General features: G+C 51.0%; 1 protein-coding gene across 7 annotated transcripts in view; it reads left to right on the top strand.

Moving 5' to 3' along the window:
* The window catches only part of OTOF (otoferlin), an 85973-nt gene that overhangs the window by 33017 nt on the left and 26543 nt on the right, over positions 1 to 26413 (top strand). For 4 of the 7 annotated variants that reach the window (XM_036224704.1, XM_036224702.1, XM_036224703.1 and 1 more), the window contains 7 exons: positions 883 to 982; positions 3633 to 3814; positions 8882 to 8926; positions 14540 to 14613; positions 16086 to 16212; positions 16629 to 16683; positions 22421 to 22552. In XM_036224704.1, coding sequence (XP_036080597.1) covers positions 883 to 982; positions 3633 to 3814; positions 8882 to 8926; positions 14540 to 14613; positions 16086 to 16212; positions 16629 to 16683; positions 22421 to 22552 — 715 coding nt within the window. Of the gene's footprint in view, positions 1 to 882; positions 983 to 3632; positions 3815 to 8881; positions 8927 to 14539; positions 14614 to 14924; positions 15076 to 16085; positions 16213 to 16628; positions 16684 to 22420; positions 22553 to 26413 lie in introns of those variants that run through there. The other 3 variants (XM_036224707.1, XM_036224705.1, XM_016135129.2) reach the window with 2 other exon arrangements.

The following is a 26413-nucleotide window of genomic DNA, read 5'->3' as shown; positions in this document are numbered from 1 at the left end:
ACCGTTGTTCATTAATTCAGCCAGCAGGTATCGAGATCTTTTGTGTGCCAGAAACATCAAACAAAATATCAAAGAAGAAACAGTCCCTGCCCTAAAGAGGCTCACGGTATTGGGCACCCCCTCAATAACATCCGGACTGCTGTTAGGGTACTGACTATTTGCTAGGCATTCTGATAAGAACTTGGCACAGAGGATCTGTTAGTCCCATAAACAACGACTGTCAAGTAGGGGTTCTTAGCTCCTCTTGGGGGATATCTGGAACTCAGAGAGCATAAGCAAATCACCTGAGAAGCAGGTGACTTGCTGGTAAGTGTCAGGGCTGGGTTCAAGTCTGAGTGTAACTTTAAGACCGCTCTCCACAGCACTGCACTGCCTCTCCCTTGCCATGCAGCTGGGACTATGAGGATCCTGCGATCAGATAGTTCTGCGCCCTCAAACAGAAAACAGAATGGAAGAATGAGTCAGTGTGGGGTAGAGACCTTGATCATGGTTAGGGATGTGGGAGCGGGAGGAGCTACTGGTGTGTCCAGGAACCTCTGGTCCTGCCCAACAGCCTCTATTCTGCTCTTTAGGGGCTCAGCTGAACCCCAATCCACATACCTGAGAAGCAAAAGGCTCCACTATCGTCCTGTTCCCCAGTCTGAACATTTCCCCCAATTGGTGCTCACTGCCCTCAAGTCAAACTCCTAGTTGTTAGGGGTCATGTACGCTCTTGGACATGCCACCTGGCTTCGGGGCCACCTACTCCCACCCCAGCCTGGAGCCTGAGCAAATCCTCCCTCTCTTCAGCTCATTCACCTCCTTCCCAGCCACTCACAGACTCCTGGACTCCTCACTCTGGCCTCTTTGTCTGACTCCACGATGTCCCCCTGCCATTCACAGGCTCATTGGGACCTTCCGCATGGTGCTGCAGAAGGTGGTGGAGGAGAACCATGTGGAGGTGACTGACACACTGATTGATGACAATAATGCTATCATCAAGGTGGGTGTGCCCCAGAGAGTCCCTGGACTTGCCTATTGTGGGGTCACTTGGGGGTCTGCTTCACCTCCCTTCCCCTACCCACCGTGTGATCTGGGGGATGCTCATCAGAAATGGAGAGATGAGGCTGGAGGAGGCGACTCAAGTCAGACTCTGCCAGAGGCCCTCTGCCTGGTCGCTGCAGCCAGAGCCCTTCGGGCACGGCAGGGTCCGCTGTCCCAAGGTGGACATCGCAGTCCTTCTTGCAGTGAGAGGGCTCGAGAAGGGCAACGGGAGATGCCCTCCCTTCTCCACCGAAGACCCCATATGGACTCACTGAAGAGTTCTCCAGTCATCCCAAGGGCAGGCTGAGCCCTGCTGCCCGCTCCAGGCATGGCCTTCACTCTGCACACCTGTCTCGGCTCCTCTTGAAGACTAGCCGTTCTGTGAGGGCAGGGACCTCACTTTCTATTCCGTTCATCACACGGCATCCCAGCACTTTGAATAAGAGCGCACATGCTCTAAGAATGCACAGTCTGTGGGCATTTAAAACACGTTCTAGCAGAGAGAGGAAATAAACCAATCTGGGCGCCCAGACTCCAGCTCTGCTCTGACGCATCTGTCCCCTGGGGCTCATTCGTGTCCCTTCATGGGCGGTTTGGCACAGTGGTGAGAAGCATGGCTCCTGGGTGCGAACCTTAATTAGGCTACTTACTAATTATGTGACTTGGGCAGGTTACATGTCATCTGCAAAGTCAGCAAAATTATAGTATTTACTTCGCGGGATTAAAAGAATGCACGGGAAGTGCTTAGAATAGTTAAGGCCATAGTAAGTGCTCGATAAATATGTAAAATAATAGTGAGCTACTGTTCCCCGACCTCGGTTTTACCCAGTGTAACATGGAACTATACCATGGTTCCCCCACCAGAGTTCTGCATCTGGCCTTATATAGTAGCCAGCAGAATAGCCTCAGAAGGCAAGATTGAGGCCACAGGGAGCCAGAATGGAAGGAATCCTCTCTGAGGAGTGTCAAGGGCAGGACAGAAATTCCCATGATGCCTTGATGTCTCAAGACATTTCCTCACTGAGAACAAGGAGAGCATTTGAGGCTTCTCAGCTTAGCCCCAGCCAGGTAGTTCTTTCCATGGGTAAGTAGGTACAGGCAGGGGGTGGGGGAGCTTCTTGAAGTCAGGGCGCTGGGGTCTCAGTCACCCCAGTGAGGGGAGAGGCGATGCAGAGCAAGCTACACACCAGTGTGAACAGAGGACTTGGAAGAGAACTAGATGCCCGGAGGAAGAGTGTGGGAAGTGAGGTGAGAGAGAACTTGGGAAGTGGGCAAAGAATAGCCTGCCAACCCATGCTCTGTATTTCTAGAATCAAACTAGGGATTCAGCTGAGGAAAAAGGACTTACAGGTCATCTAGCCCACCTACCGCCCACTCGCTATCCATCGTACGGATGGAACCCTGGCATCCTGGATGGAGAATGGGTTTGGTCAAGGTCAGATAGCTGGCCAACAGCAGAGCGAGCACCAGGACCCCAGGCTTCCAACTCTAGGCCGCCATTTTCCCACCACAACATACTTGGTCACAGCAAAGGGGCCACATTGGTTCAGTGGGAAGGATGTGAGCCTTGAAGGCAGGCAGGCTAAGCTCGAATCCCAGCTCCAGCACTTCCTGGCTGTGTGACTTTGAGCGAGTAATTTAACCTCTCTGTTAAAGTGTCGAGATCAGATGAATGTTAGCACAATGTTCAGACATGCGTGCACCTTTTCCTTCCCTTGGGAAATCTGAGCCTGGGCCTTCAGAGGTCCACCCACTTAGCGAAGGTGGGCCGTGTGGGTCTCAAAAGCAAGTCACCCCCCAGACCTGGAAGGAAGGGCAAGTGTGAGTGTGGGGGGGGGCACTCTCAGTACCTGTGTGAATTGAGGAAGTGACTAGAATGAGTTTTCCCTGCACACTGGGGAGAGATGAGAGCCAAAAGGAGGTAAGTGGCCCAAGGACATAGAGTGAGGAGCCCTGTCAGTATTCTTAAGTGCCCAGCCTGGGCCCAGGCTTGGGGCTTCACTTTCCATGAGGAAAAATCCCAGGGTGCCCCCAGGTCCCTTCATTTCCAGGGTAGAAGGGTGGGTGTTGGATGAGCAGGAAGAAGTGCTGACCCCACGTCTTTGGAAGGCGCCCAGGGCCTGGGCTCCTCTCTTGAAGGGCACCCTCAGCTCAGGTCATCACCTCTCCAACAAACATCAGGAGTGAGGGGGTCAGCCGATTTCAGGAGCATTCCATCCCTCATCTCTGCAGGCAACCCTGGCTCTGAGGGAGAGGGCATGACATACCCACTGTGGACACTGAATGATACTCTCGATTATGTATACAGAGGACTCAGAGAGTCCGCCCCTAGTCCAGGCTCAGCTGTCCAAGGCAGGTCCCCACCTTGGAGGAACAGAACCCAAAATAAGAGCCGTTAAGTTGACTGAGTCTGTGTACGTCCATCTGTCTGAGCCTGTTTTCTCATCTGCAAAATAAGAGAGTTGAGGGAGCATAATACCCAGCTTGCCTTCCTCCAATGAGTCAAGGGTGGCAAAGCACTTTGCAGACATCACAAAGCAGAGGACTGTGTGGGATTATGATTGCTACTGCAGTCCCAGCTGCTCACCAACCTGTCTCTCTCCCTCCAGACCAGCCTGTGTGTGGAGGTCCGGTATCAGGCCACAGATGGCACCGTGGGCTCCTGGGACGATGGGGACTTCCTGGGGGATGAGTCCCTTCAAGAGGAAGAGAAGGAAAGCCAGGAGACAGATGGGCTGCTCCCCACCTCCCGCCCCAGCTCCCGGCCACCGGGGGAGAAGAGCTTCCGGAGGTAACAAGCTGGATTCTCTGGGTGCCCACTGCCCCCCCCCCCAAGACATAGGGCCAATGTCCGGTCCCTCTGGAAGGCCCCTCTAGGCCTGACTGGGTTCAGAGTAGGGGGCTGAGATACTGGAGAGACATATGAGAGGCAAGAAGGTGTTTCTGCAGCCACCCCCACTCCAAAACTCACTGAGGAGGCAGCAGGGAAGCTGGGATTTGCCTGAGGATCCAGACTGCTCCCTAACCTGAGAGAGGCAAGTTCCAGGAGGCTGACCTCTAACGTGAGAAGAGGCTAGGCCTCCTGCTTCCTCAGAGAATAGGAGAAGCAGACAGGCAGAGGCCCTGATCTCTCTGGTCCAAGACCCAGACTAGCCCCAGGTAGCCTGGCCTCTGCCCTGGCCCAATTGAAGGCCCAAGTGAGGACAGCCTCTTCCTGCCAGAGAGAAGCCAGCGGTCCTGGTTAGGACCCAGCATCTCTTCTGTTGAGAAAAACGCATCCTGGCGTCCTCAGTGTCCAGGATTCACACCTGCAAATGTCTTGCCACACGGGTCACAGGAAGCTGTGTCCAGACCTGTGCTTTCCAAATATGCCATTTTTACAAAAAAAGGAAACACAATGGTATTCCTCTTAGAGTCCAGAGAGACAGAATCTGGGCTAGTGAAATGCTGTCTGTAGGTTCCTAGGTCAGTGGGGATAACGTGTAAAACGCAGGTAAGTTGACGATGCGTCTAAGAACGTGGTGCGGTTGGAGAGAAGGAGATGTTCCCCTCCCATTGCAACCATCTCCCTCCGACCTGCTTCCGCCTTTTCCTTTCCAAGAAAAATTTATTCAGTTCTTGTTCCCTAGAAACACAGATTCTAAATTAGTGAAACTGAATTTGATACTTTTATTGAACAAATATGTTTTCTTTCTTTGCTCTTGAACCACCTCCCCCCCCCCCCCCAAACACACACACGCACATCACAGACACACACGCAGATACAAGCTTAAGGGACCTGGGAAGCCTGCTGGGGAGTCTGAGTAATAAGGTCAAAGGTACCACGCCCTTGGCAAATATGGCCGGACCTTTGACTTTAGGCTGTGAGGTAGAGCAGCATCGCCCAGGCCAGCTTTGAGTCTGTCCTCCTCAGACTCCAGACTAGGTGGGGTGGAAAGGACATGCAATTTGGCCTCAGGAGACCCAGGTCTGAGTCCCAGCTCTGCCTCTTACCAGCCCGTGACCCTTGTGCAGTCAGTCTCAAACCCTCTTTACCGTCTCCCCTAACCTGTCAAATGGGGCCCAGAACAATGAGAACCTGTTGCTGCGAGAGCCAAAGTGATAATGGAGGCACAGGTTGTAACGGGGGTGCCGAGTGCTACCGTATATAAGGGCTGTTGGCAAACGGGTCTCGGCAACTGGATGATGCAAAAGGATCTGGCTGGAAATGGTGAGGTGAGGAGCAGGGACCAGGTGGGGAGCCCAGGATGCTACATGAAAGGAACCGTCCCTGTCCTCTGTCCCTTGTGGAAAAGAGCTTGGCAGGGGCTGTCTGAGACTGCAGGGGGACTCCGAGAAAGAGCTTTCTGGGGACAAGGTTGGAAGCCACATGTGGGCCACCAATTGCAGGAAAAGCAGCGCTGGCTCTGACCAGGAGAGCTAAGTTCCATTGAGTCTCATCCTGACTACCACTAACTAAACTAGATGAGTGACTTTGGGCAAGTCACGAACCCCTCAGGGTCAGTACCAGGAATGGGTTGACCGTCCTGGCTCCCCTCCAGCTCTGACATCCCGAGGGAGCCAGGGGTCATCTGGATCCTGTGGGTAGCACCCATGGGAAACAACTCTCTGGGAGCTCTGGGTAGCCAAGAGGGCAGCCGTGGCTCAGGTAGTGCTGAGCCAGTTCCTCTCCCAGGCCCACAAGAGTGGGCCAGGATGTGGATGAAGCTCCTTCTCAGCTCTGGCCACTCACCCACACGAAGCTGGAGCTTCATGGCATCCCGGGGCCAGGGTGGGTGCCACTTACTCTCAGGGTTCCCCATACCCGCCCCCACCCCCCGCTGCCAGTGTTGCAGAGAAGGAAGGAGTCGCCAACCCATGGGTGCTTTGCTCTCAGAAGCACAAAATCGGGGCTCTGGGCCCTTGCATGTCAGTATACATCTGCCTTAGTCTCCAAAGAGAGACTCAGAACACACGTGCACATACACGCACAAGTGCTCATGTGTCTGCACACACTCACATACGCATCTATGATCCCTCTGTGTGAATGTGAGGCTGGGTTCTGGGTTCTGCTGCTGATGTGACTCTAGGAGCCACACCTTAGAAAGGACAAAGAAAAGAGCCCCACTTTCCTCTTGCAGCTGCACTCCAGAGACTCGGGGCTCCCCTGCGAACTCCCTGTATCCTCAGACTCTCCTTCACATTCTCTCCACCTGCCTGGCCCTCCCGCCCTCCATGGCCCACCTCCTTCCGCCCAACCCTCCTGGTGTCCCTGGGTGTGTGGGGGCTCCCGCTGGGCTCCTCTCTGCTAGGCCTCATCTTGGGGGATGAGTGGGGAGACACTTTTCTTATTCTGCTTAAGGATCATTCTTCCACTCCAGTGGAGACCCGTGGAAGCCAGGTACCTCCCTCCTTTGTGGGGGCCGGGGCACAGCCGGGCAGGTGTGCATGGCTGGGGGCTCTGACCGACGATCATGGAGTATGTGCCCTGGGGTGAACGTAGACATGGGTATATGGGCTCAGCACATCCAGCCTCACCCCTAGAGTGATGCTTTACCAGTTCCCATGTCCCCCTCATGCCCCCCTGCACCCTTCACCAGACTGAGCTCCAGACGGTCATGGCTCCCCAGCAGCCCAGAGGAGCCAAGGTCAAAGTCATGCTGTGACTCGGTGTGAAGCGGTGCTCAGGAGACTCCCCCAAACCCAGCCACTTCACCTGAGGTTGCAGTCCCCCTACCCACCCCTACCCCCCACCTAGGACTGAGTGCTCAAGGAGGCTTGGCACTGTGAAGCACTTGCATCCTCCCGGCAAACCCTAGAGTTCCCCAGAAGCCGCCATACCGATCCGGTGGCTGCCCCCAACGGTGCACACGGAGCTGCGGGGATGGGAGCATGAGGGAGGGGGGGCGTGAAACCGAGGCCAAGACACTGGGGCTCACAGGGAGGGAACACTGCCTGAGGGACAGAACTTACCTGGCCAGACCGAGACACTAAAAACACAGTGTGGACTCTAGGAGGAAAGCCAGGCCCGCGCAGGGCCTCATGGAGAGGCCCCCTAGCAACAAGGACTGCCATGAGGTCAAATCCCACCCCCAGTGCTTGCGGCTGAGTGACTGCGGGCAGGCTGAGCCTCGGCTCCCTCGTTTGGAAAATAGGGTAATAATAATTTCGAGCTCATGAGATGGATGGATTCGATATGTCAAAGCATGTCGGAGTGCTCGGCACAGGGCCCTGCAGTCATTATTGCTAATGTTAGTTGTAATCACAATAGTGGTGGTAGTGAGATCATGAGAATATTATTTTTTCACAGAGAGTCCTCTTCCCTTTTCCATTTCCACACTCAGGGCCTGCACCTGGGTAGGGCCCCTTTGTCAGCCCAGAAGGCTAGATTGTTTGAGAAGAGGACAGGCAGATGTATTGGAGGCGGCGTGTGCCGTGTGTCCAGATTGTGGGTACACTCTGGGCCCTGGCCCGCTGTGTGCCTGAGAAGCACCCCACTGGGCCAGCCTGACACCTCTCTGTGATTTCAAAGCAAAACCCAAAGGGAAAGAGAAAAACGGTCACATTTTATCCTTCAGCTTCACAAAGCCCACCTTCCCACCCCACCCTTGCCCACTGCCAGGTGATAACACTCCGCCTTCTGATTCCTCTACTGCAAACATTCTCAAACTCTTTAGGGTCACAGCATTCTTTACAAACAATGAACAAATAAACAAACTTCCTTCAAAACCTGGATCGATAATCCAGAGAGTCAGCCCTGCCTGGATTAACATGAGGCTACAGCCAGTAAATCTCCTATTTGGCCCCATTCTCAAAAGCTCATTGGAGCCCCAGCTCCACTGAAGTAAGTCCCACACAGCTCTCGGGGTCCCAGTGGGAGACCACACCGACCAGCACCAGGACCAGCTGGGTCCGGGGCCAGAGCAAAGCTACTGAGACAGTCTCTCCCCTTCTCTATTCTCTAGTTGGTGGTTTCAGCCAATTTCGGCAGTCAGAGACCTGGCTAATGTTAACTTGTTGGCAAAGAATTACAGAGTGACCAGGATGACTGACCATAGCTGGACTTCAGCTGTCACCTCTCTAGGACTTTGGGTGCTGAATTGTTGGGACATGGAGTCATGTCTACCCGGGCAAGTTCTGTGCCAGGACAGAGTGTGAGGAGGAAAAAAATTGCGGATTGTTATCCATTTTCTTCTCTTCATCCTCATGGCCACAGCATCAGGGAAGCATTGAGAGAATATTCCAGAAGGGTTTTCTGAACACCTCCCTAAAGAGGGAAAAGAGTACTGTTCTGGCTCTTTGCTAAGCCCTGGAGCAGTAGCCCACTGACTTTTGCATGCTCGGAACCTCCCTGGCCCACCTTTGTTCTCAGAATCCCTCAAAGCCTGGGAGGCCCCCCGCCCCTCCTCCATTGGAGAGGATTGAGGGGGGAGGTGGGGAAGCGTAGGGTAGTCCCTGCCTGGAGGATGGCCAGGTTCATCTAACCTTGAGTCCTTCCCAAGGTACTTGTGACCCACATTTGGGAATTAGCAGACCCCGGCCTGGGTGTGGAGAGTGACTGATACCCTGAGGCCTCCTCCCTCAGCAGAGCTCTGGGTTCTCCTGGGCTTGGGGCTGAGATAGTGGTCATCCAGCCCACGCCTGAGCCCCTCCCCAAGAGACGGACCATAGCCCCACCCCCCTTGCCCAGGTCTATGGGTCCCCTCCTGCTGGCTTAGGCATGCTGAAGTGAGAAGCTGTGGGGTGAGGAATCCTTGGGACAAGGAGGCCCCTGGGAGCGTGGGGGGTCTGCAGGGCCAGGGGCTAAGTCTGCAAGCATCTCTCGTCCACACCCTCTCACATACATCCCCTTGTCTCCTCGTTTCTTCCTCCTACTCAGCAAAGGCAGAGAGAAGACCAAGGGAGGCAGAGATGGCGAGCACAAGTAGGTGTCCCAGGCCAGGGCGGAGCCCATGGGCTCGAAGAGTCCTCACCACAGGGTGCAGATGTTGGGATGGCCCGTGTCAGAGGGCTCAGGGGCGGGCTGTCCTGGTGAAGCCAGCACCATGGGATTGCAGGGCAGTGGAGGTCTCTCCATGTGGGGGGTGAGGGACAGGGAGGTGTTAGGGGCGTGAGCAGGTGGCTGAGCCTTACGATTTCCACTCCCTCCTCCCTCCTTTCAGTGTCTCGACTCTTCCTCCACTTCCCTGTTTCGCTCCCCACTCTTGTGGGTCAGGCCCTCAGGGGTCCCTGTGAGGGAGGGTGTGACTGAAGTCAAAGGAGTTGGGGAGGCCGAGGAAGCCAACGACCACCATCTCCCCCATCCCCAGAGATTCAAGGCAGGTCCGAACAGATAGACATGCATCCCTGGAGGCCCAAAGAGGACGCCGAGCGGCTGGAACAAAAGTCCCAGGAAGCTCAGGAGGGATGACCACTCTCTGGTGGTCCTCACCATCTTCGTTCCCTGGAAGTCTTCCTGGGTGAGGGAAAGATCAGGCACTGTCTGGGAGAGGAGAGCAGGAGGGGACTCCAGATGTGGGAGACAATGGCAGACATTGAGCCGAGGTTCCCTTTTTAGAGAGAGGGTTTAGGGAGTTGGGTTTCTGTATGGACGCTTAGACATAAAAGACCCACGAGACTCAAATGACTTGTCCATCCCCCAGGCTCCCTGTCTGAGAGATGTGATGCTCTTTAAGGCCCTTCTTCATTTCCAGCTCTCCAGTGTCCTGGGCCCCTTGGGATTCATACTGGCTTCATCCCTTGACTGGCCCCAGTGGGACTAAGAAGCGCCCCACAGTGAAGCGTGCAGTAGAACCACAGTAAATGCTGGTTCCCGAGCACTGCATCCTAATCTCTTGCCATCTCCAATTAACATACGAGATAAAGTAGACTGGCATTTATTATTCTAATCTAATGTGTAGAGCATTGCGACAATCGAAATGGGATTTTTAAGAGGAGATTCAACAAATTGAAACTGTTTAGCCTAGAGTAGGAATGGTGTAGAAACTGGTTTTAAATCTCTGCAAGGTTATTGTGTAGCAGAACTGGTTAGTTTCTATCTCCACTAAGGAGAAATAAGTGGAAATAGATATAAGTTGCAGCAGAGAAAACTTAAGAATGGAGCCATGCAGGGACTCTTGCCCCCTGTGAGTGCATGAGATTCTGGGATAGGCTGGTTCGGGAGATGCGAAATCTGTTTCCATGATGTTGTTTGCTTGAGATTTGCAAGGGGTTGGACCACTAGGGAGAGCTGAGGATCCAGCTCCCCTGGCAAATGTGGGGATCAGTACACAGGGCCCCCCAGAGTGCTGGTACTGCAAGGTGCATGTGCAAACAGGCCAGTTTGAAGATAGGTTCTTGTGTGAAGGGTCAACCTGCCCTGCCCAGGTGTGGGAAGTATTAGAAACTAACTGAAATTAGCACACTTTGAAAGACTATTGTAAAGACTATAATTATTCAATTACTTGTACTTGAGGCACGGAAAAATAAGAGAAATAAGCCCATTAAGGGGCACTTGGGGAATATTTTCCCCAAGCTTTGAACATTTGGCCATTTAAACAATGCAGAGAAGAGCGCCAGGTCCTATTTCTGTTAGGCAGAAGTCTGTTTCTCCTGATCACCTGAGGTCCGAGCTAATGAGCCTAGACAGTCCCACTGAAGGCAGTCAAGGGCAGAAGCCCTGGGCAGCCATGGCCGGCTATTCACTTTAAGTCACGCCCTTCTAAGTCACGATAGTCAGACTAATACAGAGACCAAACTAGAGAGACCCGGCTCATGACATTTAGTCTGGCCAATGTCCCCAGTCATTGAGAATACCAAGCTCTCCCCTAAGACCCCAAGTGCATTGCCCAAACACCGTGACATCCTTCTAAATCTGAGCCATGGAAAAAGCAAAGATACAAATGCAAAAAGAGTTTACAATGAGTGAACTGAGTTTAAAATCTTTTCTTTAGTGAGAAATTGCTGTCTGAACTCTAGGTACGTAGAATTCTGACTTTGATGAATCCGGGAATGGGGAAGCCCAAATGTGACCATAAATGCTCAGAGGGTCCTAGAGGCCCCTGCTTCTCCTGCTTTCTTGCAGCCATGAATGAGGAGCCACTTGGTTGCAAAGTCGTTTTTTAACGAGCTAATTATTGTCTTGTTTTCTTTGTCTGTTTCTCACTATATATTATACCTTTAGTAACTGGAGAACCCAACTAAACCAAATGCAGAATTTTATTTAAAAAAAAAGAAAAAAAAAAACCCTCAGGTTACCAGTAACCTAATCCACAATTTACATTTTTAAAATCTAAGTCTTCGATACAAGTGGATAATCTCCAAATTTTCCTGATTAAGTTAACATTTATGTCAAAAAAAATAAATAACCTTTGTCCTTTGTCAAAAGAAGCAAGCATGCTGCTTTTCTGGGAACTGGCGCTGCGGCAGGCCAAAGAGGCTTCTTCTATAGTGAACTCCTGATGTGTCATCGATCAGAAAATGACAGAGGGCAGCGACAGGGGATGGCATCGTGCTCTATTGCCCACAGCTCAGACGAATCGAAGAGCAAGTTTAGGAGAAACAAACAGGCACGGAGCCTATAGTAAGAATTCTGGAAATGACATTCGCCCTACACATGCTGCATTTGTCATAAAGGGACAAATCATCGTTTCGAGATGTTCCCAGGAGCCAGGAATACCTCCAGTGAACCTGCCCACTTGAGGTGGTTAAAATTATGCAGGATCTGGGGAGATCGGTTTCATCTTTGAATTGCTTCAGGGTATAGTAGAGACTGGTTAGACTGGTTACATAAGTATAGTTTATTTATCAATCTTTACTTCCAAATATGTTCATTTTAAGGAATAAAGTGACTTTTAAATTCGAGGGCCATAGATACCCAAGGTAAGCCCAGGCCCTTTTCCATTGTCAGAGAGCCACGATTCTCTGTTCCCCGCACCTCTGGACATCCAGCTGCATGGCCAGATCCCATCACAGGATGTTGAGCAGCTTGTTTCTCCAAGCAGGGCCTGGTTCTGACCCGACTTGTCTCAGAGCACCTTCCAGTGGGGCATGAGAGAAAGAGCAGGCAGGGGATGAGGAGCTGTGTGGCTGGGGCAAGCTGCATGTGATGGTGTCGTGTAGGTCACACATGGAGTGGGGCTGGGGACTCTAAGGATGGCACGGCTCAGGAATGGCTGAGAAGTGACTGTACAAAGTCAAGCACAGGACCCTCCAGGAAACTCCTGAGTAATCCAGGAGAGCAGCAAGGCAGGGAGGAAAGGAATCTCAACACTGAGACAGGAAGAAGAGTGTCACACTAGTGGCACCTCTACTTTTAAGGTCACTAGGCAGGGAGAAATCCCACTGGATGGTTCAGTGTAATCCAGGCAGGATGGTCCCTTCTCACCATCACACAATTGTTTCTAATGAGTTCATTGATCTGTTCAATGTTATGTCATCAATAATTTAATATTTATAGTAGTCTGTTCCAAAATATGTGTAGATGCTTAGATTATTTTTGAATGAGCCCCTTTTTTGTAAACAGGAGCACAGTCTGTGGGACTCTTTGCAGATGACATTTCTGCACACAAATTGTGCTAACAGATGGCACACACACCTATATGTACCAGTGCAGGCCCAGGGGACTTTTTGCCAAAATTCCAAATGGTCAATGGGATTCACACTCAAGAGAAGTGCAATGTCACAGCATCGAGGCCGCCAGGGAAGCACTGTTGGCCTTGGAGACGGGCACTTTGTGCTTCAATCCCAGCTCTCTGAGCCTCAGGTTTTTATAGACTGAATGAGAAACATATGTCCCTTCCAGGATTGCTATGAAGAGGAAATGAGCAAACATCTGGAAAAGTCTTTGGCCCACAATAGTTGCTCAAGAAAGATTATATAATCTCTCTCTGTCTCTCTCTTTTTTTTTTTTTTTTTTTTTTTGCTGTTTTTTATACGATATATCCCCTTATTAGAAGGGAGAAACTTAAAAATAATTCCAAAGGCATCCATTTTCATTTTTTAGAGCATCTTTCTTTTCCCTCTTCCCATGATTACATCTCAGACACCATGAAGCTGGATAGTGCAGACAGATCAGTATCATCTGAGCCTTTTTTCACCCACCTCATGCCTTCTTAGAAAATCATGAACGTGCCAGTGCTTCTTAAACTGAGCTGGTGTCACATGAGAGAGATGGTTCTTGGTTGCTCTTTCATTGGGATATGGACACACAGCCCTCCATGTCTTGCCCAGCATATGAAGAGCAAAGAAAAGGCCCAGTGCTAGGTAGGATAGGGACAGGTTTGGGGGGATGAGATGGCTCCCCGACCCCGAGTAGAGGGGCTTAAGCTTTCTAGGCTATCTCTACAAGGACAGAAAGGTTTCTTCTAATCTCACATTACCCAGCATAAAGGACAAGGGTCTTGGGCACCATAGTCAAGCCTCCACAGGGATATGCATGACCCAAAGATGGGTACGCTCTGCTGTCGTGAGCTCAAGGTCGGAGCCTGCACCTCGTCCCACTTATGCCTACAGGATGACAGGGCCACACCCAGGAGGAGGGATAACAGGAAGTAGAGGGAGTCAGGTATCCAGCACATGCAATATTAACGGGGTAATGGAATACTGCACTTTACCCCCTGCCGATCCTACTCCTGGTCCGTCCTGGAACAAGGGATTACAGGCTCAGCTGCGGGGACATCACTGAAGGGACAGTGAGGAGCCCTGCCCCTTTCTCTCAACTCCCCTGACTGAAGGGCCCTTCACTTGAGGGCACAAAGCCACACCAAACCAGAAGAAGAGGTAGGAACTATGGAGTCCACCATACGTTCCTGGGGGTTGGTGAAGGGGGGATTCTGCAGTGAGAGGGAACCCGCAGAAGGGGCTTTTTCAAAACTAAGACCCAAGATAGAAGAGAAAAAGCCTATTTCCTCCTTTTCACTGGAGACCAAGGAGAACCCCAGGGCACAGAGAGGTTGGGAACGACAGGACAGGCTTTGAGCACCAGGGCCACCTGAGAACTGAGCAGCTAGTTTCAACGACATTCCCCAGCCCCTCCTTGGCCTCTGCCCCTCTGTGTCCTGTTCCCCGACATTCCGTTCTGATGCTTTGTCTCCGGTAGCTGGCTTTCCTTCCACTCAGCTGAAGCAGGGTCAGAAACAGGGAGGAAGAGCTTGGGGTGGTGGTGGGGGGCGGGGAGCATTGGCAAAGTTTGGAGCTCTAAGACTGGACTGGAGCAGAGCTGAGATCAGCCCAGACCTCCCCCCGCCACCCCAGGGGCTCCGGTTCAAATGGTTCTTTCCAGCGGAAGGCCACCACTTTCCTGGTGGCCGGGGTCCTGACCTGCTCCTCAGTGGTGTGAAGGCATGGGGAAGGACAAAATGTGGGATTTACGCTACCCTAATCCCGCCTCGTGGCTCCGGGTGTGGGAAGTTTGGCCCCCAATCTATCTTGAGGCCAGTAGATGAAGGGCTGGGGTTTGGATCTCCCTTTCCCTCTCGGGTTTTGGTCTTTTGTGTGTGTGTTTTCCTCCTTGGATCCATCGCCCTCCACCTGCTTATTCTGGCGGCCCCTCTCACAGAGCCGGGAGGAGTGTGTTTTCCGCGATGAAGCTCGGCAAGCACCGGCCGCACAAGGAGGAACCCCAAAGACAAGGTACGAACGTGCGCCCCTGCTCACGGTCCGGCGCGACCCCTCCTCGGGGGCTCCTGGGCTACCTCTCCGCACCTGACAGGGACCAAAGCCCTCCCCTCCGCCCGCGGCGCCCCAACAGGCTCTCCTGCGATTGGCTGATGGAGCCGCCTTGGCGGAGCGCGGCCTCCCATTGGCTGGCGGCGGAGCCTGGCCCTGAGAGGCCCTTGGGGAGGAGGCGCTGGGAGGATTGCAGGTGGAAGCTGCCTAGAGCTGAGCCTCCAGCCCAGCAGGCCTGTTTATAACAGGCTCCTCCTGCCCTCTTTGCTCCCATTCTTTTTTTTCTCCATAGAGAAGCCTAGAGAATTTTAATTAGACAAGGGAGTAACAAAGATGGAAACTTGTTTGGCCAATTCCTTATTTCTGGGGGAAAATCTGAGGCTCGACAATGCTTTTCCCTAAGCCGTCTCGCCCGCTGCAGGGAAGGTGGGGGGAGGGGGAGGAAAGGCAGGGTGGACCGTGGGAGGCTGGAGTGGCCTGTGTCACTGGTCCCTTTGGAGCAGCGGGCTGGGGAGGGGACAAGACAGTTGTTAACAAGAGGTCAGGGAGGACGAGGAAGACAGGAGAAAATGGAACGGATAAGGGAGATGCGTGTAGCTTTCTGACCCAGGTCGCACTGATCACCGTGCCTACCCTCAGGGCTCTTGGGTGCCCTCCCCAGTATCCACCGTGTAGCCCGCTGGCCTTGGAATCTCTCTCCCTCCCTCTCGCCCCCATGCCAATTCCAGCTGTACCCTTCTCCACCTTAGATTGGGGAGGATCCAGCAGCTGGCTGAGGCCCAAACCCACCAACTTTGGGTAGCTTCTCAGAACTGTTCTTTTTTCATCTCATTGGATTAATACAGCATTAGGTTCTGAATTCCATCAGCTATTTTACATGGATAAGTTTCTTCCTAAGCCTCAGTTTTCCCATCTGTGACATAAAAATAGTGCCTATTTTTATACAGCATTAGGTTCTGAATTCCATCAGCTATTTTACATGGATAAGTTTCTTCCTAAGCCTCAGTTTTCCCATCTGTGACATAAAAATAGTGCCTATATTGGCAGGGCGTGTCTATGAGGACTAGAGATATGTGTACAAAGAACCTGGTATTGTGTTTGACATGTAGTAGCCATTTAATAAACGGTAGCTATTGTTACAAGAAGTACATAAGTATGCATTTTTTTATCCCCTACCTATTTCCACAAATGATATTCAGTGCTAATGTAATGTACAATAGAAGAGTTATATCCAATTAAAATTTAAAAAGCAAGACCAGATATAATTAAAATCAAAGATCAAGATTAGGTAGGAAACACTGTACATATACAGGCCAAAACATTCTTAGCAGATGCTACCAGGTAAACATTTGGCTTCCAGGATGCCAAAGAAAAAAGGGAAAGATCGTCACTATCCTACGGTCCAGCCCACCTAATCAGCCTTTCTTCTTCCCCAGATGAACCAGCAGTGCTGGAGATGGAGGACCTGGACCGCCTGGCCATTAGACTGGGGGATGGGCTGGATCCCGACTCCGTGTCTCTAGCCTCTGTCACAGCTCTCACCACCAATGTCTCCAACAAGCGGTGAGTGGGTAGAAGCTCCACATCCCCAACTGCCTGCACCCGTAAACAGCTTCATCCTAACCCTGTCCCTTTCTTCTTTTCCTGGATGACTCTCTCTCCTCTCTCCCTGCAAATGCAGAGTGCAGCAGTTGCCGACCTGTTGTTCCCAAATCACTGAACACCGCCAGGCCCAGGGAAATCACAGAGCTGCCCAACCCATATTGGAACCTGTTGACCTAATATCTATTTCCCTGTTACTTTTCTGTTGGGGCCCCTGAGAACAATAAATCCCCATTCTGTCTGGCAGTTCTAGAGTGTTTGAAGACCACGATGCTGTCCTTCTGTCTTCTCCAAAGTCTAACTATTGCCGGTGCCCTCCTCCTCTCCTACAAACAATCTCCCTTACACCAGGCCTGACAGTACATTCTTCTACTCAGGTCCAAGCCAGATATTAAGATGGAGCCAAGTGCTGGGCGGCCCATGGATTACCAGGTAGGTGGGGCAACTAGAGGCCTCATGCCTTTCAGACTGCTCTAGTGGTGGGCTGGGGGCCGGGGTGGGGGTGCTCTGGCCTATGTGCATCATAGACTCTGTGGAGGCATGGATCTGGGGGTCATAGAGTACCATAAGCTGAATATAAGTTTTAAAAAAATAAGGTTATTCCTGGAGTCACGCATAGAAGTATCATAAGGAGAGATGTACAAACCCAAAATAGAGCTTAAGAACTCTGTTGATGCTGGTCAAAGCCCTACCAGGATTTTGTGTCCAGCACTGGACTTCATAAAGTAAGAGGGACCTGGAAAAATTATAAAGAGACCAAGGAGCAACCCTCACCCAAAAGTCCCAACAGTTAAAATAAGAGCCTCTGAAGAAAGGTATTTTGGAGTATTTTTTAAATTGTTGTTTTGTATTATTTTAATGCTGAAGTAATGTCAATCCTGGTTATCTATAGATGGTGAGAATGTGGGTGGTTCTTTTTTCTTCTTTTTGCTTCTCTGTATTTTTCTGAAATTGACAATTTCATTTTTGTTTGTATGTTTCTAAAACTGGAGGCAAAATGGCTGAGATATGGAGAGATTTGCAGCTGTAGGATTGTTAACGTGGCCACATGCAAGCAGGATGGGTCATGGGCATAAATGGTCTCTGCTGGGACAGGGCCGTACAAAGCCACTGGACCCCAATGCAGCCCTCTCAGCCTGCGACCTGATCCTCAGCTTTGCAGGGCCACACCTTTAATTTTGTCTCCTCTCCCAGAGTTGATCGGAGCCTGAGAGACTGAGTTACATGAACACAACTCACAATAGACTAATGTACAAGCTAGAAGTACCTAGTACCCATTTAAAAACCGGAAACAGAAAGGGCCCAGGGACCATCCATTGCTCTAGATCCTCCCTTGGGGACTAATGAGACCCAGCAATAGGTCAGAAGACTGTGGGGGGTATTCCTAGCATTAGTTAAGTATGCTGGCTGGTCAGGGTGGACAGAGCCTACAGGAGACCCCACCTGGCTACCACTACACTTCCTGCCCTCTATACCAGTGCCAGGCCCCAGAATCAGTGTGAGCGCCTCTCCCAGAATAGAGCTTATCTTTTATGCGCATTTCTCAGACCCCATGGATACTACCCCTCCTTTAAAGACAGCCACACCTCACCTCACTCAGGTATGATATAATGGACTAGATGCCACCTTTCTTTGTATTGGGTACATCGGGTCTCGTTTTCTCTGGACACACCTGTGTCCCTTAATCTTTGCTTCAGTTTGTTCTCATCCAGTCTGTGACCATCTTCCCAAGTGCTTAAAAAATAGCCCCAGGCAGTGTCAAGTGGCCCTGTCCCTGTGGTTTTAGACAACCTCAAGCCACTGGGCTCCTTGAAGGTTTGAGAATGTCGTCCCCTCACCTGTCTGCCAAAACCCAAGCACAGAGTGTCCTAAGGCTCCGGAGCAGGCTTTTCCAGGGGTCTGGGCTCAGAGCTTTACTCCTCTGTGTGCTGAGAACAGGAAAATTCCAAAGAACAAAGACCCCATAGTCAGCCTGGCACATAGAAAATGGAGTTTTCACTGTTGCTATTGATGAAACTGTTCTTTTTTTTGAAGGTTTACTATGTGCTAGACACTACACTAGAGGCTGTGTATGTGTTTTCCATTTAAGTTAATGTTGTTCTTACAATCCTCCAAATATAGCTATCATTATATTTTGTAGGTGAGAAACTGAGGCCCTAGGAGGGTAAGGAGCTTGCCTAGGTCACAGCTAGAGCCAGGATTCAAACCCAAGCGTGTTGGTCAGAGGGACTAATTTCTCTCTAATTAAGCCTTTTAGACAGTCGCTCTCTCTGGTCTCTGCTCACCTTCGGCATAGTATCCACTGTTTGTTTTCCAAAGCTCTTTCAAACTGCTTCCTGCCAGAGACTTTTATTAAGTATACCAGACATTCTCCCTCCAAAGACTTCATAAACATTCTGATTTATACAAAACAGTTGTATTTAACTTGGTAACACAGTATTTCCCAGCTGCTTCACTCACATCTCAACTGCAAGTATTAATACATATTGAGAGAGCTATGAGGATGCAAATGTGGTATTATTCTTACTTCCGATAAATACAACATATAAAGCAAGAAAACCTAGCAGAAGGGCCTTTACTCTCTTGGAGAACTTGGCTTTGCTGAGTTAGACCTCAGAAAGGGCACCCGGATGGTAAACGGGGAGAGACTTAGCTGAACTCAGACCCAGGAGGTATCCTGAGGGCTCAGAATGGCGGAAAAAACCATGGCGTACCCATACTCCTTGTTTCTTCTGTTTAGAATGCATGTAATGCGCAAACCCCTTCTTGATTATTGGCATCTCAAAAGCGAGAAGCCACAGTCTCCTCCTCGTGAATGTGCAATTTCCCCATCAGAGGGAGCAAAGCTCAGCACTTGGCAGAGATGTTTTCTGTGGGTCATGGAGTCTTGAATGTGTTCTCTGCTCTCGCTTCCTGGCACCAAGACCTAATACATTTTCACCTCCAAACATCTCTCTAGTTTTTGTCTCCATGTCACCTTCCTTGCCACTGACCCTAGACCCCAAGCCTCAACTGCAATATTACCCTCACTTCCTGTCTGGTCTCCCTGCGCTCAGATTGCCTCCTCCCCTTCATCCTCTATGATCTTCTCAAAATGCAGAGCTAGTCATGTCACATCCCTGCCACTGGGAGACGAAGAAAGGCAAAGGATGTTTCAGAAGAGCAATACTAAAGGACCCACCACCTCTCATCTCCAGCTCCCAGCTGAAGTTCTTGCAGCACGATCAGATAGCTCAGAAACAGGTCAGGAAGCACCATGACTCTTGGGTTCTCCCAGGACAGAGTATACAAATATAGATTTACATTCGGCATTGTTCTTCACAATGGCTTTCATGAAGTCACCTGGGGATTATGTCCTTTATCCTGGAGGGAGAGAGTGGAATAGTCAATTACCAAAAGAGTCTCCCTTGTCAGCTGGTCAGTTGGTCTCTTTATGGCTCTATTTAGCTCCTCATCTTCCATCCTGGAAAAATCAAGCCTCTGTGGATGATAGAGAATGGGAAGGAAGGATGGCCAGCCCCTCCTTTAGAATTTTTTTCTTTTTGAATTCCAAGTGCAAGTGATACATTTCCCCTCCCCAAAGCCCCAGGTGGGGAGAAGGCCGGCAAGAAGGGCATTCCCCTCCCCCACCAACACCACCCAGTGACCTCGGTCTCACACCCTCAGGATCTCCCTCCAGGCCTCAGCTGAGCCAGCAGAGAGCACCCTCTGGAGCCTTTCTCCGCCCCTCCCCTACTTTGCTCCATTAAACTTTCTGCCCTCCTCCCTTCTCCACCTCCAACCTCTTATGTCAGAGCTTCCAACCAGAGTTTGTCTGCCATTGTTGACCCTGCTCGAAGGAGGAAGTAGAAACTTTGGGTCCCGAAAAGGAGTAGAGGGCAAAAGGCTGTCATCGTGGCTGGGCCTCTTTTTGAAAAACGTAAAAACCAAGCAACTGCTCACATTAAGAAGGTTAATCTCGATGTGGTTCCATAGTGTAGCAGTTAGCATTGTCTGCGTTACACGCAGAAGGTTCTGGGTCCACACCCCAGTGCAGCCATAGTTCATGGTCTGTGGCCACGCCACCCTGAACAAGCCCGATGTCTGATCTCGGAAGCTAAGCAAGGTCGGGCCTTGTTAGTACTCAGATGGGTGACCCAAGGAAAACCAAGTGCTGTAGGCATAAATAATGAGAAGAAGAAGAGGAGGAGGAGGAGGAGGAGATTTGGTGTAAAAAGTTTAATAGAGGTTAAAGCTCTATAAACAACTATGTAAAGACTATTCTGGAAGGACTTCTAGTGTCTATTTGCTCTCTTTACAGTAAACTCTCAGAGCTAAGTTACTTAGCTCTATTTCTGTTTTAGTTCCCTGAGGAAATGAACTTCTTCAAAGCTCCAGATTGTAAACTCCATTTCTTTTGCCACTCCAAATTCCAGATAGAAATGCTCGCTTTCTTAGTTCAAGTGTTACTTCAGTTAGTAAATGTTCAGTTTCCATTTCTATGTACTTTCCTGGCAACATTTTCTATTTTTCTTATCATCTTTAGTTTTGATGTGTGGATTTTTCTTGGCCTTTAGAATATTTATAAGACTTTGATGGACACAGTGGATGATAATTTTCATGGTTTTTTTTTTTTTTATGGAAAGGGAGAACAATCCTCTTGAGTAAAATCATATTTAGAAGTTGCATCAAAGCACGGCAATTAAAATACCAAATCTCCAAAATGAGAAGCAAGAAAAGCAACCCATACAGTTTCATTAGAAAAAATGTGCTGAAGTAAATGCTAATTCTAGCTTAGCAGAAGCTATTTTGTTAAAATGCAAGTTTAAGAGAGTCGACTGAAGCACTTGTAAGCATCATACATGACTCTACCTACTTGAGAGACCAACCACCTAACTGAAGGTAGATGCTCTTGGAGAAGCCATTTGTAACAATATTTCACATTTTCTAGAGCTTTCTACTGTTTATGAAGCACTTTGACACACATTGTCTCATTTAACTCCCACACAACCTTATGGATCGGTGATGTCTCCACTTCTGGCTGAGAAAACTGAGGCTCACTGAGCCTCCATGGCCACCTCCTGTCACACCTGGTAATGCGTCAGGTCTGGGGCTCAGTGCCAATCCAGCAGCCCCAAATCTGTGCTTCTTTCTATGCTATCATGGCCACCCTAATGGGGACTAATACCTCCAAACCCCAAGCCAGAGCCGATGGCTCACAATGAGGGTCCAGGGGAAGCACACACACAAACATCTCTTTCTCTCTCTCTTTGTGTGTGTGTGTGTGCGTGTGTGCGCGCTCACACACACACACACACACACACACACACACACAATTTCTTTTTCTCAGCTTAAAATCTATGAACCAGTAATCATTTACAGTAAGCTCCACAAGGGAAAGGAGTTTGTTTCAATTGATTGTTCCTGGCCCCTGGTAGGTGTCCAGTAAATATTTGTTGAATGAATAAACAACTGAAAAGTGCTTCCTAGTATAGAAGTCAGATTCTGGGGAGCTGGGCACCACTGAAAAGACAGAGTGCTCACAGCATACAACCACCAAGGCAGAAAAGGTGGCTCAGGTGGGTACCAGAGCCTCTCTGGGTATTCGAACAAAGAAATTAAACCAGAAATGTGGAAAGGGGGACTAATTACAGAAAGATAAAGAGGTAGCAAGGCCTGCAGGCTTAAAATGAGAAATGCTAGAGCAGGAAATTCAGCACATGTGAACAGAGACATAGAAATCTTTAATTCTTGAGTGCCTGAAACCTGAGAAGGGGGTTTGCAGCCCTCAGTGAGGCAGAACTACAGCACTTGGAATCACCTGGGATATTTAAAAATATTGATACCGTCCCCCTACCCCACTTCTACCTTCCCTGCCCAGACTGAATTGAGGTTGGTCTGGAACGTGGCCTAGGAATCAGGGTTTTTAACCACCGCCCTTCCCCCAGGAATTCTAGTGCACACTGACCTAGAGGTTGTCCAGCTCATGACCCTCCTTTATGAATGAGGACAGGCTTAGCAGGGAAATAACATAGCATCACCCACGGATTAGAGAGGGTGCTCGGATTGGACCCCAAGTTCAGCACTGCTCCCTGCACCGTCCAGCCTCCTGCAAGGGCCCCGATTCTGCCAAGGCCAGCTCCAGGGCTCACACAGCTTCCCCTCTGGCCCCCGTCTCTCTTGCCTGCAGGTCAGCATCACAGTGATCGAGGCTCGGCAGCTGGTGGGCTTGAACATGGACCCCGTGGTGTGCGTGGAGGTGGGCGATGACAAGAAGTACACATCCATGAAGGAGTCCACTAACTGTCCCTATTACAATGAGGTCAGTGTCCAGGTGGGGAAAGCCTCCCGAAATGTGGCAGGAGGCTGGGCCTTACCCCCACCCAGACCCAACAGGAGTGGCCCAGCCTGTGACGGCCCCCAGCACACTGCCATGCAGTGCCACATCCTCTGAGTCCCCAATCGAGATCCCAGCCTGGCCAGAGGTCACCCTTTGAAAGGAACACTGCCCAGTCACTCCCGTTCGGCTCTCAGTAGTGTCTCCATGAACCTCAGGCCCCCAAAGGCCTGGGCCCAGCCGTTTCCCAGGCCAGGGCCCTGGGCAGTGCCGCCTCGTTCCAGCCCCCGCCATGGTGGCGCCGCACGTTGATGAGCACGTGCCCTGTGCCAGGCACGCTGCTAAATGCTTCAGGTGCATCATCCCTTCTGACACCCACAACCACCATCAGAGGTCGTCAACCATCAATCCCATTGTACACCAGGGGATATTGAAGTTCCTGGAGAAAGACCTTGCCCAGGTGCTAAATGCCGGAGTCGGCCCTGCGTGCTCGCCCTCTCTGCTGGGCTGCCTTTGTGGGTGTCTGAACCTCTGTGGGGCTCCTTCCAGAGGACTCGACTCTTGGGGTGTGAGGAAAAAAAAAAGCCGAGTACCCATTCCTAGTCTTTGCAGCTGTTTGAGGTGACATTGTGGTCAAAGGAACTCACAGACCTTCTAGTTCAATCTCCCCAACTTACAGAAGAGGAGACTGAGGCCTCAATATGGGAAGGGGCCAAGATCCCAAAGTACTGTTGACAGAGAAAGGCTCAGACTGTCATGCCTCAGCCCAATGCTCTGTCTGCCACCTTAGATGGCCACCCAGACACATCATCTTGACTCTAGGCTCCAGAGGGAAGCCCAATTTAATCAGCTTTGGTGAGGGATGCCCAGGCCCCCCGCAGATGCCTGAGCACACATCAGACTGACCCAGAAGCCACTGGCCTGGGGTCCCTGGACCTCTTTTTCCTGGAGGGGACATCCAGACTGCTTATCCCAGTGGCTCCAGGCAATGAGGGTGCCATGCTGACCCAAGTAAAGTATCCGTGTCTTGGCATCCGTCCCGAGGAGTCTCAAGGGTTGAGGGTGCCACCTGTAACTAGGGGAGGGCATCTCTTGGGAAGCTATGGGAGTGCCGCCCCACCCCCACCCCCCGCCAATGCATCTTCAGTTAAAAAACCTGGGCACACTTCTGCCCGTCGCAGGGGCCCAGGCCAGGGCTGGGGCCTGGCTGAAATCGTCTGTGTGACCACAAATGGCCCCCGTTCTCACAGCTGGTTTCCCACTGGCCCACAGGGCTGGAGCCTCAGTGCTCAGGACATTCCCACTAGCCCCACGTGGCAACCTTCCCAGGAGTCAGGAAACTCAGGCTCGACATCTCTGACCTTACAGCAGGACACGTCCCTGACTGGAAAAGCCTCCAGCTTAGATAAGGGTCTACTTTTTCCTAAGAGACATGGAGACAGGAGCCCAAGGCCGTCCGTGGTTATCTGATGGCAGCAAAGCCCCACTGGACTGAGGCGAGGGCTCACCTTGCACCAGGCCCACGAACCTCATGTTTCATTCAATTACTCTCTCCTTCCCAAGGAAATAGCTTCTCTCCCCACTCTGAGGTTGCCCAGCAAACTCCTACTTGCCTGCAGGGCCCAGCTCAAATGTCCTTGTCACTGAGCAGCCTTCCCTGCACTCTCTGGGTCAGAGGTCAGGGCACTTCTCTCTTTGTGACACTGGCGTCTCTGAATTGTGGTTGGCCCTTCACGTCTCTGTCTCCTCGGCAGCCTAGAGGCTCCCGGTCTCCTGCATCGCTGCAGCCCAGCCCAGAGCATGGCACGTACCTGGAGAGGTTCAGGAGATCTCTGCTGGACGGAGGCTCACCCGAAGGAAGAAACAAACCTTCGCTGAGCCTCTGTTGTGGGCCAGGCCCGTGCCTGCCAACTCAGGGGCTGCAGAGCCGACACTTTCTGCCCTAGAAGGCTATCTCCTGGTTCCAGCCTAGAAACCATTTTCTAAACTCCATATTTATATCCACTAAGACTATTCATTCCAGTCAAAGGAATCTTAAAGTTGTTCTTGATCACATTTTTGTTCTTTTCCACAAACCCAAGTAGCTCCGATATGTTCAATTTTTATTTCCTCTAAACCAACCAGGACTTCTCAAACTCAGCACTATAGCTATTTTCGACTGGATAATTTTCGGTGTAGGGGACTGTCGCACGCATTGTTTGTTGAGCAGCATCACAGGTTTCTACCCACTAGATGCCAATAGCAATCGGCCATCCAACTGTAGCAACCAAAAATGTTTCCATTGCCTAATGCCCCCAGGGGTTAACATTCTCTCTCTCTCCCTCTCTCCCTCTCTCCCTCTCTCCCTCTCTCTCTCTCTCTCTCTCACACACACACACACACACACACACACACACACTCTGAGAACCACTACTCTATACTATCTTCCCATGCCTCTTCCCAGCTGAAAAGCTGGACTTTTTTTCCCCTTTCTTCTCTTCCTATGCCGCATCCCTATTCACTGACAAATCTCCACCCAGGGGTTTACTGCTCTGGCTAATTCTGAGTTAGTGGGAACCTTCCTTTGGCCCCAGTAATCACAGTAGAGGGAAGTGAGAATGCTCAACATGACTTAGCAGGTTCCTAAGTGATGACGAAAGGGACTATGCTCAGGAGATACGAGGAATATGACCATGGGCAGCTCGAGGAGCGCAAAATTCTAGCTGTAGCTTTGCTAGCTCGCTCTCCCGGGGTTAACACATCTCTGAGGCACCTGGCCCAGCCTTGGTTCTCCCGCCTGGCTCTGGACCTCTCTTGTGTGAAGGGAGGCTCACAACCATCACCCTCCCAGAATAACCTGACCAGGCCAAGACCCCTTGCCTATGGGTGCATCTGGTCCCGGCCACTGGCATCTTCCTCCTGTCTAAACCACCCCTCTCCTTCGCCCTGCATTCTCCTCTTTCTACGTCCCAACAAATCTGGCGTTACCTCAACCACCCGAGGTCGCCAACTCTGCTTTCTTTTCTTTATTTTTTTTGGCTCCTCCTTCATCTCTAAGGTGTTCTACTCTCACGTGTTCTCTTCTAAGTACAACTATGGACAACCACATACGCTCTAGAAGTTCGTCTATCTATCCTCTATCATCTATCTATCTGTCTGTCCATCTGTCTGTCTATCATCTACCTGTCTATCAACTGTCTATCATCTACCTGTCATCTATCCGCCCATGCAACTATCCATCCATCCATCTGGCTCCGCCTTGCTTCGATCCCGCACACCTCCTAGTGGCCACCTCGCTCCTCCCATTCAGTCCGACCACATCAGTTGTCCCCACTTCCTCACCTCTCAGTCGTGCCTCAGTCTCTACACAGAGTTGTTTCTGCCCCGTGGCTTCGCTAGAACTGGCCATCCTTCAATGCACCAAGGGCCTTGCTGTCCCTAAGTGCGACGTCCACCCTTGACTGCCTGGCTCCTTCCGCCCCCTTGCTGGCTCCTTCCCTGGGGACCTTTGGGGCCCTCTCCTGCTTTCCCCTTCTCTCTAGCTTCTCCCCTCACTGCCTTTTTTGGCCTCACTTGCTCTGCTTACTGCTGAAATGCTCTTCTTGGAGTCCAGCCCTGGACCTGCTCCCCTCCTACGTGCTCCTTGGGCATCTCCCCAGTCCCAAGGCATCAGTTGCCATGTGCGTGTCTGGATGTCCACCTGTCTTTCCAGTGCTTCTGCTCCCCCGCGGCCAGCACCACCTGGACATATCGCTACGACATGTAGCAGCTGGTGTTTGTTGTGCACTGACCACATGCACACCTGATTGCATGCTTGACGGAGGTCATCTCATTCAGAGTGTACAGCCATGCCTCCCAGCTCCTTCC

Source organism: Rousettus aegyptiacus, unplaced genomic scaffold (assembly GCF_014176215.1).
Source record: "Rousettus aegyptiacus isolate mRouAeg1 unplaced genomic scaffold, mRouAeg1.p scaffold_m13_p_7, whole genome shotgun sequence".
In the NCBI taxonomy this organism is placed as follows: domain Eukaryota; kingdom Metazoa; phylum Chordata; class Mammalia; order Chiroptera; family Pteropodidae; genus Rousettus; species Rousettus aegyptiacus.
The sequence above is the reverse complement of the archived record's forward strand: the minus strand, read 5'-3'. Positions and strand labels throughout refer to the sequence as shown.